The 16,597-nt window shown below is 33.8% G+C and overlaps 2 protein-coding genes across 3 annotated transcripts; both read right to left on the bottom strand.

Annotated features, from left to right (window-relative positions):
• Window positions 1-1,449: 1,449 nt before the first annotated feature.
• LOC146951717 (vacuolar protein sorting-associated protein 35B-like) lies at window positions 1,450-10,814 on the bottom strand. 2 transcript variants are annotated; one of them, XM_085754498.1, is made up of 22 exons: window positions 10,606-10,814; window positions 10,410-10,506; window positions 9,763-9,886; window positions 8,981-9,169; window positions 8,661-8,751; window positions 8,398-8,454; window positions 8,215-8,304; window positions 7,994-8,116; window positions 7,054-7,128; window positions 6,927-6,986; window positions 6,275-6,391; window positions 5,928-6,167; window positions 5,790-5,855; window positions 5,493-5,582; window positions 5,314-5,403; window positions 4,756-4,845; window positions 4,454-4,522; window positions 3,153-3,233; window positions 2,959-3,066; window positions 2,441-2,544; window positions 2,072-2,185; window positions 1,450-1,990 (listed from the first exon to the last, which is right to left on the bottom strand). In XM_085754498.1, exons 1-22 carry the CDS (start codon window positions 10,696-10,698, stop codon window positions 1,780-1,782), a joined length of 2,379 nt encoding a protein of 792 aa, XP_085610624.1. In that variant the 5' UTR covers window positions 10,699-10,814; the 3' UTR covers window positions 1,450-1,779. The 2 variants fall into 2 exon arrangements, with proteins under 2 accessions (XP_085610624.1, XP_085610632.1); XM_085754506.1 differs by having other exon boundaries at window positions 8,661-8,748.
• Window positions 10,815-12,367: 1,553 nt separating this feature from the next.
• On the bottom strand, window positions 12,368-14,812 carry LOC146951716 (uncharacterized). Its single transcript, XM_085754485.1, has 3 exons — window positions 14,602-14,812; window positions 13,211-13,625; window positions 12,368-13,120 (listed from the first exon to the last, which is right to left on the bottom strand). The coding sequence occupies exons 1-3, from the start codon at window positions 14,677-14,679 to the stop codon at window positions 12,522-12,524; spliced, it is 1,092 nt and encodes a 363-aa protein (XP_085610611.1). The 5' UTR covers window positions 14,680-14,812; the 3' UTR covers window positions 12,368-12,521.
• Between the last annotated feature and the right edge of the window lie 1,785 nt (window positions 14,813-16,597).

Here is a 16,597-nt window from a genome sequence, read left to right as displayed (position 1 = left end):
GAGTGTATGTTTATCTTTTGTTATTTAAGCAAATATAACAAATTCTCCTAAAAAACAATATAGCAAATCAACTATATATTTAAGAAAATATCACACAACACGTAAAATATCAAACTAACTCAATTTAAAAATTAGGGATAATTTTTTTCAAAAAGACTACACTATTCCTAATTTTACTGGCATTAATATAGGCATTCTCATTTCCGTTTGTTTCTCTTTTTATTGCGCTAATGCATATAAATTTTTTTAAGGGCAAATATGAATAAATTATGAATATTTGTAAAAAAAAAGAATAAATTATGAATAGTAAAAATTATAGGTATAGATATGTTTGTGAATTTCAAATCATAATAGATGATGCGTATTCTTTGTAAAAAAAAACCAATGATTTTGGGGTGGTTTTTTCACTTTCAGTTATACCTTTAAATAAATTTGCAATATTTGCGGTGTCATTTTAAAAAATAAAAATTTATATTATATTTGTTATATTTTTTATGGCATGATATGTATAGTCATAGAGTTATGTATCTGTCCAAAAAAAAAGGTACAAAGATATGTAAAGATTGCACAAAATCTTATTCTTATTTGAAAGTCACCTTTTTGCAACAAACATCTTTTAACAATCACTCCCTTTTTTTTTTCCTCTTTCTCATTTTTTATCAAACACTCTCAACTTCCATTTCTTTACTATTTATATTTTTTAATTAAAAAAAAAAATCTTCTCACATATTCTTCCTTTAACTTCATTTTTACTCTTTTCATTTATTTTCACTAAGCTTTTACTCTATTTTATTTTACTCTTATATACTCCCTCTATCTCTTATTATATTTGACCAATTTCAACATATTAAAAAAAGTTGACAGTGTGGTTATTACGTTTATTTTGTGTGTGAATATACTAAAATGTTCTTTCCTTATGTGTGTATTTAATTTGTATAGGGACTTATATTCGGAGAAAAGACATTTTTGGAAGGGTGCTTGTAATTAGGGATGGAAGGAGTAAAAAAATATGAAACCAATGTTTATCACTAATGCATAAAAAAAAATATGGCATCACTAGCTGTCATTGATAAATAAATAAATAAATATGGTATAAATGTTTGTCACTAGTATATAAAAAAATCTGGATAAATATATATAAAAATGTATAAAATAAAAAAACAGGACAAATATTTTTTGCTGATGAATAAGTTAAATGTATTATTATTTTGCTATCTTCTAAATAAAAATGAGAATAATTGTAATTTATAAAAACAACAACAACAACCAAGCATTATCATGCAAAGTAGGGTTGGCTAGAAGCTTTATTAACGAGCTTCGGCTTAAGATAATAAAGCGTTGTCATAAACCACCACTAGTAGTTTTCAAGCAGTTTTCTCACAAGACTTTGTAAAATCAATCAGTTCTTTAAACTAAATGAATTGTGCAATATTATCAATCGAACCAAACTTTGATGAGTGAACTGAAAATGTTCAATTAAACGGTAAATGTCAGTTATGCTGTAAAGATGCTCTATTGTCACCGCGAACATCTTAATGCACGGTCAGGGAACATTCAATTTACATGGCTTTAATATGAAACATCACACTGCATATGCATTATGCATACAGTACTTTAGAAATGACCTTGATAACACTGCAATTATAATGCATAAGTGATGAACATTGATTAACCTTTTGTAATGTTGGATGAAGATGAACACGGATTAAATACATGAACATTTTCTGCATAACTGTACATTTGAGGATCTCAAATAAGCAAGTCCAGCAAAGAAGTGATTTAGACCTTGATAGAATCGTATTTTTCACCCAGTATACCACCCTTCTGTTTTTGAAATTGTATGTACCTCAGTGTGCTAGCAAAGAAAGGATCTGAAGCTGGAAGAGCTGATGCAGAGTCACTCTGCATCTCAGTCTTGATTAATTCTATAAGCCCCTGGATAGTAGCACTTGTGATCTGTGGATTTCCTTTCTCAAAATAGTAAATGTACCTGGAACATACTTATCCGTTAGCAAAAAGGCCATGAAAACAGTAAACAAACTAAACAGTTTTATAGCTTAAGGTGACTAACTTATTCAGTATTTCAACAAAAAGCGTAACTGGACCACTGCTACCCCTGGCTACATTGGCCATTTGCTGAGCAGCATTTGCGATCCTCAAAGCACGCTTGAGGCAAAGCAACACCCTGTAATAAAACTGTCAATAACCCATCTCCAAGAGAAAAACCAGAAGACAAGAAAGGTGGGAATTTATAAGTCTGTACGTCAATGATGCAGTGACATAATTACATTTGATAAATCATGCAGATGCATAAATGGTTAAAGAACCTTGATGCTATATTGAGGATGGGACATAATTACATCAGAAAATACATATGGCATCATGCATGAAATCAATCAAGTCATCCCAATTAAACCTACTCTAGTGTTTACCAGCATACCTTTCTCCATCCTTAATACCATCTTGATCATCAACCCAAAAGAGATGTGAGCATGCATAAACAGCTCGACACTGATCAGGCTTCTTCAAAAGTTTTGCAGAATACTGCAGAAAGATAGAACGTCATCTTAGGTTGTGCATGAATACATTAAAAAGCTGAATAATTGTGAATGAATACATTAAAAGACTGAATAACAATTGCCACAAACCATTTGTCTAATGGCCATCCCCCTGAGAAAATTCATCACAACTTTTATTTTTGATGAATTTTAATCCACATGCATGAATGATTAAGGAAGGAATGTATTGGGTTTACTAGAAGTGTAATATTTCAATATAGTCCTTTATTATTTTAAGAAGCTGGGTTTGAGGGAGAATTGGAATAAAGCCCTAATGCTTGATCCCCCAAAAAAGAGGAATTACTCCCACTCTCGTCCCCTTTAATCACCATCGTTATCCCTAATCCAGGCTCTTTTAAGGAAAAAGAGAAGAGAGATGAAAACAAGTACAGTTACATACCCCTGTGGCCTTGTGTGTTAAAGTATCCCTGTTCTCAACGCCAAAGATGCTCATTCTCTGGAGAGTCCCGATAATTAAATGTATTGCAGTTACCTGGGCTTTAGAGTCCTAAATTATTATCAACAGATAGATTAGAAAAGGCCGCCTTAGTCACATAAAGAAAATCATAAAAGAAATGATGTATTAGCAAGTACCGCAATTTCTTCTTCGTATAATACAAATGCCTGAGTGAAAAATTCATAAGCAACCGGCTCGAGGTCACAGTCATTAGCAGCCTAATAATCACAGAGAAAACAGGTACAGAAAAGTCACAAACAATTTTGCAAAATGACAGACTTTATTGTAATCACTAATCAGGATAAAGAACCATAATAACGTTTGGAAAACATTAAAGCTAATAGTAATGTGATCATGGAAAAGAACATAAAATCACCATAAATACTGTGCCTTTTACATATAGGCACCTTGAACTTTTGCTTCATCCCAATTAATCCTTAACCCAACTATTTTTAACAAAAGATTTTATTGCAACAATATAATAGATTAGTTAGTGAGGGGTAACCTTAACGCAACTGGTAAAGTTGTTGCCATGTGACTGAAAGGTCACGGGTTCAAGTCCTGGAAATAGCCTCTTGTGTAAAAAACATGGTAAGGCTATGTACAATACACCAAATGGTAGGACCCCTTCTCGGACCCTGCGTATGCGGGGGCTTTAGTGCACCGGGTTGCCTTTTTTTATAATAGATTAGTTAGTAACTTAGTTTAGAGGGTAGTTAAAAGACTTAGTTTGCTGGGTTGAGTTAGTTGGAAGGAATAAACCAGGCATGTAGCCTTTGTAAAACGTGGGTTGAGATGGAGAGGGAGAATTTAGTAAGTTTAGAATTGGGAGAGTCTGGATCTCTTGAGAATCCAGGAGTTTGTGTCCTTGCTGTTCATTCTTTTTTTCCGAATTAGGATATAAGTAAAACCTAATCAATAATTGTTCCAGCCAAAGATCGTGCTCAAGCACTCCTGATCAATTCAATCTTAGTTAACGCTCATTAATCACTTAAGTTCAACCACTTGATTTCTACTCATAATATAATAGTAATACATTCTTTTCATTCCCAATCTGATTCATTTCCTGTCAACTCAAGGCTGACCAGAAAGGTTTAGTAAAGTGTCTTAGACCACCGTGACGTTGGTTCTCAGGGGCGGTGCTAGGATAGAGACTTGGGTATTGTGAGGTGTCTAAGTCCCAAATCTAATAGTATGGGATGCTTGGTGGAGTATTTAAGTAGCTTGGTTCTTCCCCATTGATAGCTAGACTTTAAGGAGAGGAAAAATGCATGCCAATAAAAATATGTTTGGGTGACAGGCGTAGAAAATCAGTTTTCAAGCTCCAACTTAATATGTAGTCCCTTTCTCTTTGTATTCTGATGGCTGCCTGAGAGTGTGAAGGGGGACACAAAAGCGAAACAAATATGACCATTTAAGTTTGTAAGGTCAAGCATACCTCAGCACAGTGTAGATACAGTCTCAGGGCCAGTTCAGGAGATGATACAGAAGATAGAACTTCGATGGTCTGAAACAAAAATTCAAAATACTGTTATTTCTCTATCACATGATGAAGAAAATATATGGTGCATAAAACATATAATCAGATATGACTTGGTAGTTGGTACACTGCACTCTATGCCGGTAAATTTAAAAAAAAATGTTTCAAGATAGTTTAATGAATAATATTTTGGAGTTGTAGGAAAGTATGGGCTTGTGAAGCGAAACTACATTATTCTTCGAAGTACATTCTCAATTCACCTCGTTTAAAAGCTGAAATATTTTTCTGGGTGTTGCAGGTTCTTCTTCTCCTGCTATGTCTCCACCTTGGCCTTGCAATTGCCTGATCAACTGCAGTGATGAAGCATAATTCAAAAAAAGAAAATTAAGACAGAGAACGAGCTGAACTCTTCACGTGTGATAAGCAAACCCACTTACACAGGGACACATACAATTTAATGAATATGATGACCAATATTTGTCGCAGTAAAAACCACCACAAGGTTAAAATAATTTGAGGCTTGACCATTAAATCACAAATATAAAACCTCGAGACTCTAAAGTTGAATTATTTCCATGGTACAACATTTTGTAAATGTTTACAAAGTGCTTCCACAAGCTTAACTTACGGGTTTGATTAAAGGAGCCACCTATAATCAATTGATGGATTTATTATTCAATATGGACCTGATAATACCTGGCAGCTCAATTCAAATAATTTACAACCCACCACAATGTAGAGTTCTGCTCAAGAAGCATGCTAAATATAGTAGACAATAAAAACATTGAAAGAATAGTAAAATAAAGGAAGAAAGATACCTTCAGTGCAGAAAATATAAGAGAAGGAACAGTGAAAGGTAGGCGCCTTGGTCCTCCAATCATAATATGTTTCCTTACGGTACATATTATCTGAAGTACAGCGAGCACAAGTTAGTTGGAGGAGTTGATAGAGAAACGCCACAGGAATTCAGTAAGACTCTTGATACACTTGTAATTACCTTGAACATTTCCTCTGGGTCATTATTATGAAGCATGTTTATGAGGCGGGCAACAGAGTTTTGTTCCTCACTGAAATCTTCTTCATCGATCTAAGGGTAAGAAAAAAATATTGTATTAAAATTGGGTTGAGGTTCAGAAAATACTATTCTTATTTAAGAAATGAGCATAGATATAGTTAGCAAATTTGGTTTGGTCATATAAAGAATTTTTAATAAACATTTTAAAATGTACAGGTTACATATAGCAATTGTACCTTAGAAGCAAAAGGTAAAAAACAATAATAGTATCAGGCATACCTCATCCTCAGATGTTCCGTCCAAATCTATTATGAGCCCTTTTATTAATTCAAATAAAACTTCAACCTACAAAAGCACAAAGAACATTTTTACATTCTGTTAAAATTATTATAATTAACCAACAGCAAGGTAACGCACCTTATCGGCAGTAGATATGTAAGTGTTATTCTTCATAATGCTTTGGATAATAACCAGAGCCATGAGCTTATTTGTCACGTTATCAAGATGATCCATAACACGAGGATAATTGGAAAGTGTCAGTGCAGTCACAACATCATTGTATTTATCAAGTGGGGCGCTTAAAAGTGCAACAACTTGCTTTGTTGCTCTATTGTCATCAAGCTTTGGTTTTCCAGACAGCTTATTGACACATGATCCCTGCATAAATTCCAGAAAAAAGACAGCTAATATGAAAATCATATCCACACAATGCCATATGAAAATAGCAGATCAAGATGGTGTGATGTTTGAAAAAGGTAACATACCAGTACTTGATCCACGTAATCAAGTCGATCTGGATGAACACGAAGAGTAAATGTAAGAAGAGAGACATGCAAAGCTATTGCACCCACAATAGGCATGTCAACCTGTGCTTCGATCACCTGCAGTTAAATGCAGGTTATGGTCTTGGATTACAAACCCACAGCCCACAGAATAAAAAGCATAATTAGCATGCACAAAGAACTGACACTGTTTCTTTCTTTGATTTCTTTTCCTTTATTTAGGGGGTTGGTTCAAGGAGAATATGGTCTAGTCCTATAAAATCAAATGACTATAATATGGCACCAAATGAAACCAGGATGACAACATTGTATAGCATTGGCTTATTCCAACAATGCGCTGCCAACCCGAACAACTTCTAAACATACAAGTTCAAAAATATTTTGAAACAAGAAATATAAATAATAGTACAGAAACCCATTGCTTCAGGAATTCTAGAGGTACCATTATATGAATAGTTTTGGTTTAAGGAACTACTGCAAAACATTAATCATGAAGGGGTGAAAAATCATTGGACATAATCACCATGTTGGTTTCTTCATAGTTTGTACTGTAGTTGTGTCGATGGAACTTTTTCTTTAGTTGTCATAGAACAAGTTTAAGTAAAAGTTTCAAACTCGAGAAAGCTCAGCTTACCCTGCTTATTGCAGTGCTTAGTTTGGTAAATGCTTCCACTTGCAAAAATTCGGGTAATACCTGAGACATAAATGATATCAGCAAACAATTAAGAGCTTAACTTATGACAAAGGTGCACAAGACTTACTTCAGTACTTGAGGCAGCATAATTGGACAACCTGTCCATTAGCTGAGATAACACTGTCTTGATGTCTACTGTGGGCTGCAGATACAATCCAGACAGTCAGCGCAGAGAAAATATTTTCAACTTTAAGAAAGACATAAAAAGAACATTTGCACTGCCTTCACTCTTCACTTATCAGAGAATCCCTACATGCATATTCTAAATGAAAGTCACATGGATGATCACCTACTGCATCCAGTAAAATTCTTGACCATCTATGCAGGGAAACCAACTACAAGTAGAGCACATTAAAGAAACAAAAATAAAAAACAATTGTTTTGGATTGAAAATGCTATAATTTCAAATTTTAATACAGAAAATTGAATTTCATTAATTTAATTTTCTTCAAAAAAATTCAGTTTTTGGATAATTAGAAGTGATAAATGAAATTTCCTCCATAAACAAGATTGCAAGCAGCAACAAAGATTTCATTCCTCACACACACATCAATTATTATTGTCCTTAAACCTTCTTATCCGAACATAATGTATTTTTTATGTAATCATATATTGTACAACATTGCCATAAAATTCAAGGTGTTGTCAAAATTGAATTCAACAGAGTCGTAGAAGTAGTAGTCACCATTCCAATTGACTATATTCACGACCAATCAAACGCATGATCAACTATTTATAATTCAAAGGACTTTACATGCTTTTTAACCTCTAAGATGCAATTATAATCTAAATCACACTAGGACTCCTAAAACAAAACCCTTACTACATGTTTCCATTATGAAGGGACTCAACATATAATAATTACAGAGTTAAAAAATTGACAATTAGTTACAGAGTTAAAATAATATTATATTATGTCTCTACAAAGATGACCAGTCACCACTAAAATGTCTTTCAAAACACAAACACATAAAGGGCACATATTTCCAATATAATCAGTTGCTTACCTGCAATTGGGGGCAAGCACCTAAGAGTGTCTCAAGTGTCTGCAAGTGGTATTCATCTGGAAAAACCTGGATTATGCACTCCATGAGATAAAATTGGGCAAGCTCATCTTTACAGTTGACAACCTGCTCAAACCAATTTAGACACTTGAGAGCCATCATAAAATCCAGGATAATAATGGAAGAAAAAATACTTTATGGGGAGAAAAAGTACTTTAAAAGACCTGCTCTAGAATACTTGGAAGGACGGTGTCTTTGTACATCTCAAGGTCTACACCATCTATCTGACTCAGAACGTGGAGGTTTTTCCCGACCTAATAATTTGAAAATAGGAAAACGTGTAACCTATATGTACAAAGGTATAGCACATGGCTTCATAAGGAGATAGTATGATATTTTTGTATTACGAGATCGCGAAGCTCGTTCCTTTCTTTATCTTTCTTCTCTTTTACCCGACCGGCTCCCTGCAGACCAGAAAGCCCAATTGAAGTCCTGAGCTCAGAATCGCCATAGATTAAGCATAATTCACAAGCACCATAACACCTGCATGGCCAGAAATCATGTTCTCATGATTTATTTTTACCTCTATGGCTATGGCATGCAAGTACTGTGGTGCTATGCATCTCATAAGACAAGATTAGATAAGAAAGAGATAAGAAACTCAAAGAACCTGATGTTGCAATCGAACCCAGAGCTTATTCATTTCTGAGAAATTCTCTAGAACAAATTCAACTGCATCCTTTACACTGCCATAATCCCTGCTGGCAAAAACATTCATACTGAATCCCTATTCATTTAATTCTTGTTCACCAAAACATAACACCAAAGATATAAATTATCCCAGATTTGAAATTGAAACTAAAGATATGGTTACATGTAAGAGGGTAGTACAAATTTTATGGATCTAGGGGAAGTACAAACTTTTTTGAATAACTAGCACAAGAAACTCAAAAACTACCAATGCATTAAACCAAGTAAAAATGGCCTCACCTATCCTCGTATTCAGAGCCAATATCAGGCAACTTGTCTCTACTGACTTGAGAAAGATAACTCCTCAAAAACAGACCACGAATCGGATGCTGAACACCGCGACACATTTCCACTAGGTCTTTAAGAACGTCCCTTACAGGAGTATCCTTACATCTAAGGTAGACAGATCCAACCGTGCAAAGAAGATACCTGGCAGTAAATTAACAACAATAGCATAAAACTCATTCAGAACCATGATGATAGGTAGAATCCTTGAGACCAAAAGAATAACGACTCAACAAGTTTACTCTCAAAGGATCTTTTAGGCCTATTATGTAGCTAATTTGGTAACACTACTATTGTGTGGATGATGTAGCTATCTAAATGTATGTGTGCATCAGCTTATATAAGCATTGTATGGTCTCATAATTTGGAATCAACAACAAACAAATTTTATCGCACTAAGTGGGAACGCATTAATCTCTAGATCTTTTTTAATAGCTTCTCTTATAGTTTTTCTAGGTCTTCCTCTACCATTAGGTTTAGGGCCATATCAATGAAATATATAATCAATCAATTTCCTTTATTTTAGTTCTAGCTTCTGTCTCTGAATTCTGGAGTGTGACCCTACTTGAATTGGGTTTTGAGACTTATCACACAATCAAGTTTCTTTTCATCTAAGCCATTCATAAATAACCGCATGACTATAATCGAAATCACATAACTATTCAAGTTCAAATAAGTACAACTACAAGAAATGGTTGAAAGTAGCAATAATAACGTTGATTGCGAAAACCACTTACAATCTAGGCAATATATTCCCAGCATGTTGAACAAGCTCATACAAATCAACAATCGAAACACCATGTCTACTTTCATCTTTAAAGAACATCTCCAACCTCCGTAACTCATCAAAAGCTCTCATATCTTAAACAAAACAAAGAAAACACCAAATAGACATGAACAGCTGAATCAAACCCTATGAAGCACCAACACATACACCAAACACGACACTGACATGTTGACTCAATCATAATTTGAGAAAATGACATAATTGAATGTAATCACAAGTGTTACTGAGACGTGACAAACACTGGACACACCTTCTGTCAGAAGCGTCGGTGCTACAGAGATCAACACTTATGAACCACTTACAGAGACACCAACACACTGACACTCATCATAATTTGACAAAATGATATAATTGAACGTAATCACAAGTGTTGGTGGCGTACTGGACACACCTCCTATCACAAGTGTAAGTGCTACATAGATCAAACCCTATGAAGCACACACGACGCTGACACTCATCATAATTTGATAAAATGACATAATTGAATGTAAATCACAGGTGCCATGTACACATGTCGGACACAGGACATGCCTTATATAACATAAGCAAAAATGCAAAATATGAATAATAATAATAATAAGAGAAGAAGAATTATACACAGTTCATAATATTTATGAGGAGAGAGTCTAGAAGTTCGAAGTTCAGATAGCATCTGTGCTGAGTATTTGAGTGAATCTCTGAGATTGTTATCATCCTGCAAACGCGATTCAATTCAATTTAAGCAATTAATTTAAAAGGGAATTGTGAATTAAGCGAATTAAAGAGAAAAAAGGTTATGAAAGTGATTTAGTACAAGAGCGCGATGCATGAAGAAAGCGTTGTGTTGAATAGAAGCGATTCCTTCGGCGAGCCATTTCTCTTCGTCGTTGAAGTCTTTTGCTATCATTTTTTTCTGTTCCAATGAGTGAGATCGGTTTCAGAAGAATGAAGAGTTGAATTGTTGAATCTAAGGAGAAGATCGTTGACGACGTGTGTGTCACGGTGAATGAATGTGAAGCCCACACCTACTTACGCTCAAGGACGGGGACAAAACTAATGGGACAAAAGTGCTTTGTGTTTTCTTTTTTTTATTTCACACCGGTTTCCGACCCACCAAAGGTAGGCAACTAATCCAGCTCATACGCATGCGTAGAGGCATGCGCACTGCCTAAGCGTTGTTCCACTTGGGAATCGAACCCGGTATTCCCCCGGGTACGTCCTTGGAATGAGCTCCTTGCCACAGGAGCCCAATCAACTTGGTTAAGCGCTTTGTGTTTAAGTTGTTGTAGATTACTCAAGTGCATGTGTAAATCCACAATTAAATATCGATTTTTTTTTTAAGGAAAATATCGATTATCAATTGCTTCTTCTTTTGTTGGTAATCCACTATTAATTGTTGTACGTTGTGGGAGTATTTACTAGGACTCGTTTTCAAAGTGGTACATTACATTTTGTACTAATGTTAAGTTGGTTCGAGAAATGGACTTGAATCTCTTTTCGAGTTTGAGTCTTGCCGTTGTAGATGGAAAGAACGTAGTTGAGAGGAGATACCTACTAAATGTGTTAATCAAATTTCTTGATACTTCACACCAATCAAATTTGGAACCTAAGACTCGGTACTCATGGCTTGTTAGAATGGATTTACATTTTAGGCTCGATGATTAGGAGTTGAGTATGGTACCTTATTTTTGGGAACTAAAAGAACTCTATTAGAGGAGTGAGGTAATCATTGACCAGGTGAATTAGAGAAATTTCAATTGTAGAATAAGTGGACATATGACTAATCCATACCATTACCAGATGCTAAGACGAGGCACCCTTTTATTTGAAGCTGAGATTTGGTAGGGTGGCAGTTTCTACAAACCCTCCATGAGAACATCTTAATTCAGAAAGCAATGCGTAGTTTTCATGTCAGATTCCAAACTCATTTGAGTTGAGATTATTACAGTTCACTAAGTTGGTCATGAAGAAGTTGTAAATTGCTTTAAATGAGTAGAGAAAATGTACCATGGAGTGAAGACGAAAGACACTGGTCATCTACCATGGAGAGGGTACAAAGGATCACCCAAGACTTTCAAATTGCTTCTTTGAGCAAAGCTTCGATAATCTTGGGTCAAGATAGATAATAATCTCATGGCGAGGGGAAAAAAAAATTAGGAATTAAAAAATGCAACAGATGTGGATCCCCCTTATAATATAGGAATGAAAAAAATGCAACAGATGTGGATCCCCCTTATAGTATGTTTTTAAGTTGGATCATGTTAACCAGTGCCCTTAAAGCACTAGTTAAGTAACTAAAAATGGCAAGAAAAGACAAAATTAGAATTAAAAGCAACACTTTTTCAAGACTTTATTTGTCGACTGTTGTTTTCATTCATTACTCTTATCTGTTAAAGGAATTGATCCTTATGTTTGGTAATAAATCCTATCAGTGAAGTGATAATGATTGAAAAGTTCATCAATCCCATATAAAAAAATAGCATTATTAGTTATTAGTATTAGTATATAGTACATTCATCGGATACAACAGCTGGTGTCTGGTATCGAAGTCAAAATTACATCAATCCACAATCATGTTGAACAAAAAATGTATCTCATTATCTGTCACAATGAAATGTTGGTACATGTTTATTATCCTCTGTAAAAAATTAATGCACAGGTTCTTTCAATATTGCAGAACACTGTCCCCTGCTAAAAGCTACACCTACTGTCTACAAAAATTCCAAAAAATCAAAATGGAACTGTGTATGGTAATGCATATATGTCAGCCTCAGGCATATATTGAGCCCGAGGTTGCAATAGAGATTTTGAGCACTGAACGGCATCAATCTTCTGTTTCTTTGAGACGGGCATTGTTTGTTTTGGTACCGAACAAAATAACCAATCTTGATCCAATGGACCCAATTCATATGTTATTGGCTGAATGTGAAGTAAGGATTTATACAATGATTCCATCCTTCGACTTTCATCATCAACTGTCTCATTTGCTGCTGCTACAGCATCAACAGGAACCACATTCGGCAATGGTTTACAGACTTTGGGAGCAGAATTTCCATGGAGCTGACTTGGGGTCTCGGCTTTCTTAATACTGGGCAATGGACGTTCAGTTCTGCTAGTATCCCGAGCAAGCAAATCTGCAACACCAACACTTCTTGACGGTGTCTCGACTTTCTTGATACTTAGCAGCGGACGTTCAATTCTGCTAGTATCCCGAGCAAGCAAATCTGCAACTCCAACACTTCTCGAACATGACCCCAATTGAAATCCTTGTTTGGATTCCTCAGGTTCGCGATGTTTCCTCAATGGAAGCCGGATTCGAATGGCAGGTCCTGTTTCACATAAGAATACATATTAGATATTAAACAAGGTTAAACAACATTAATGAACAATGTAATTGACTTGTTTCTAAGCTTTCTCACCATGATCTTGGCTAGGTAACTCAATGCCCCGTTTCCTCTTACTGCTTTGAGAACTATCAGAGGAGTAGGGCTCTTGAGGAGAACAAACAGGTTGCTCAAGTTCCTCGGTAATGCCACTCCTTTCAAGTTGTTCATTCTCATAATCTTCAACCTTACGCAACTTCGCACTGTCTTTGTGCTCCTTTACTTCATTATTGAGCTTGAACTTTATACCACTAACACTTGCATGAGAAGTTGTTGAATCTTTTAGTTTCTCTTCTTTTTCCCTTCTCCTTTTTTCCTTCTTCTCCTTCTTCTCCTTCTTCTCCCTCCTCCTCTCCTTCCTCTCTTTCTTGGCCGCTTTCTCAGCGGCTTTCCTGTCCTTCTTGTCCTTCTCCTCTCTTTCTTTCTGGAGCTTCTCCAAATCCAAACGGATCTTTAAAGCACCATAACAACATTTTCAAATAGCGGATACGGAAGACCAAAGAATCAAACATTGCAAGCATTTGAATCTTGCTTACATACCAGTTATAAAATCAAGTAATCACATCTTGTTTACAACTATCATGCCACAAAAATTGCAACAGAAAAACAAAAATCAAAGTTCAACTTTCATTACAACTAGTGATGTTTTACACTTACACGCAAATAATCACATTGATCATAAGCAACCACACATCAATCGCACATTAAGCCTAACTAACTCACATAACAATAACCTAACTCTAAATTGGTTCAAGATTGTGTAAAAATTACTCTGATTTTAATTCAAAAAAGCTTCAGGTCATTGAAACACCAATATTAAAAGAGTTCTTAACTCACCTAAATGAGCTATAATCATCTACGATCAAATATTAAAAAATTCTTAATCCACCTTCATTCAAAACAACTATCACTATCGATGGTTTACTCTTATTAATAAATAAATAAACTAACACTACCATGTAACAGAAAAAATTGGTGCATCATTGGGACAAAATTACTTGATTTAACTTATAAAACGTTCTAGGTTTACAAAACATAAATTAAAATCACATGGGTCAGAAACACCCACCAAGAAATAATTAATAAATATTTTTTATTTAATTCTTTCAAAAAAAAAAAGTACATATCATCAAACCCTAATTTGTTATCTTGTTACAAAATATTTTCTTACAAAAAAGATTTCAATAAACCATAAAAACAAAAACCCTAATTGGTATAATCCAGATCTATTCTAATTCCCAAGAAAATCACAAATTAGGTTAAAAAATTGGGATCGGAAACTTGTTTTTGGGTTTGTTTCAAATTAATCAACACTAATCGCAATAATCAAAGTTCAATCGCATGTCATGTATATACATACACGAAATTCAATCAAGATCACACAGGAAGTTGAGCACAAAAGCAAAATCGAAACTGGCTCAACAAACCTTAATCGAATCGTCGATCAAGGAAGAATCGGTATGCTTGATATACCCTGGAGGTGGAAAAGGGAAGCAACGAGACATGGTGAAGAGAGAGAGATCTGAATCCTTAGAGAGAGAAAGTTAGGGTTTGATTTTTGATTGATTTGTAGAAATTTTCTTCTCTGGCGGCTAGAGAGAGAAACAAAACCTAAGATATGAATCGCACAAAGCAAATAGAGAGAAGTACTAAGGGGTTGGGTTGTATTTATAGGCTGAGTAACCGACTTAATGGGTCACACGGAACTGTCTGTCATATCACACGCTTATTTCTCTTTTTGTTGTTTTACTATATTGCCCTCGACTATTATTGAGAATTCCTTTCTTTAAAGGTTATAATTGAGATTTTCTTTTATTCACTTTTTGTTTTATTTTTTTATTAAAAATATTTAGATGACTTGGATATTGTAGCTGACCTAGTTGGGTTGCATGAGTCAATTGTTTGCCAACTTTTTTGTGTTAACCTCCAATTTGGGAAGGAGACTTTGATAAGTTGGAGTTTAATCGAGACATAAGTAAAACTCAATTTGTTCAGAATACTTTAAACTTGACTATCTGTTTCTTTTATTAACAGTGATTTTTATAAAATTTTAATTAAAAATAAAAATTATAGATATGTATATTTTGCACTTTTATATTATAACAAACTATACTTATGTTTTTCAATGACATCAACAATATAACAACTAAAATATACTTCCTCCGTCTTTTAATGTAACCTCCCTTTGCTTTTTTCACATTTCTTAAAAAAAACTGTCAGTGTAATTATTATGTCTGTTTTGTGTGTTAATATTACCATATTGTCCTTTGTTTGTATATGTATTAAATTTGACTTTTTAAATTTCAAGATAAGTTAGTAGTATTAATTAGGGGTATATTTAGGAAAATAAATCAATGCATATAGTAATTTGAAAAGGGGTTTAGATTTAGGGACAAAAATAAAGTCAAATGGGTGGTTAGATATAGGGACGGAGAGAGTAAATTCTTATATTTTTGAATGACAACAACAATATAACATTCTTATAGACAAATTTCAAATTGTAACAAACTATATTTTTTTTATACTTAGTTTTTTCAATGACACCAACAATATAATATAAATATTATTTTTTTGAATGACGCCAACAATATAAACATCTCTATAAGAAAATTAGTATAAGGGTTTAATCGGTATGAAAAAATCAACATAAAATCATGTAATTTCTTTATGTAATCCATTCATGCTATTATATTGACGAATTATCAACTATATCTATATTTTTATACTATACATAAAGAAAATAGCATGTTTTGACTTTTTTGGATTGTTTTCTCTTTTTAAAATTACCCTCAACTTTCAATACATATAGCACATATAACAAATAGATAAGAGTAAATTCAAATATTAAAATAAAAGTTTAACAAACAATATATGAGTATATATAAATCCAACGTTTTTTTTATCCTTTAAAAAATATAACAAACTAGATGGGTATATTCATACTTACTTTTTCATTATGTCAATTATACCCTTAAATAATTTTTTCTATATTAATGATTGTTGTTGATGTCATTTAAAAAAAATAAAAATTTAGATTATATATTTTTGTTATATTGTTAGTGTCATTGAAATAGATAATCATGGTTAGTTTATTTTGTTATAATTTGAAAGCAAAAAACATTTTATTTTTACTTTTAATCAAAATCAAAATTTCATAGAGAAAAACACCGTCCATAATTTTCAAACGTTAGCGCAATAAAAAGAGCAAAAAGACAGACATGTAAGTGTTCGTCTTTTTCGCTAGTTATATATAAAGAAATTATAATGTTTTAGGTTTACTTTTTTCATCCTAGTTACACTCTTAAGCAAATTTGACTATAAGAATGTTATTTGTTGGTGTCATTCAAAAAGATAGAAATTTATATTATAATACTAGCAAAAAAACTGACACTCACGTACCTGTCTTTCCGCTCTTTATATTGC

The sequence above is a fragment of the Medicago sativa genome, chromosome 1 (genome assembly GCF_051527215.1).
Source record: "Medicago sativa cultivar Bolivia chromosome 1, Bolivia_mono, whole genome shotgun sequence".
Lineage (NCBI taxonomy): Eukaryota > Viridiplantae > Streptophyta > Magnoliopsida > Fabales > Fabaceae > Medicago > Medicago sativa.
This window is presented reverse-complemented; position numbering and strand designations above follow the sequence as displayed.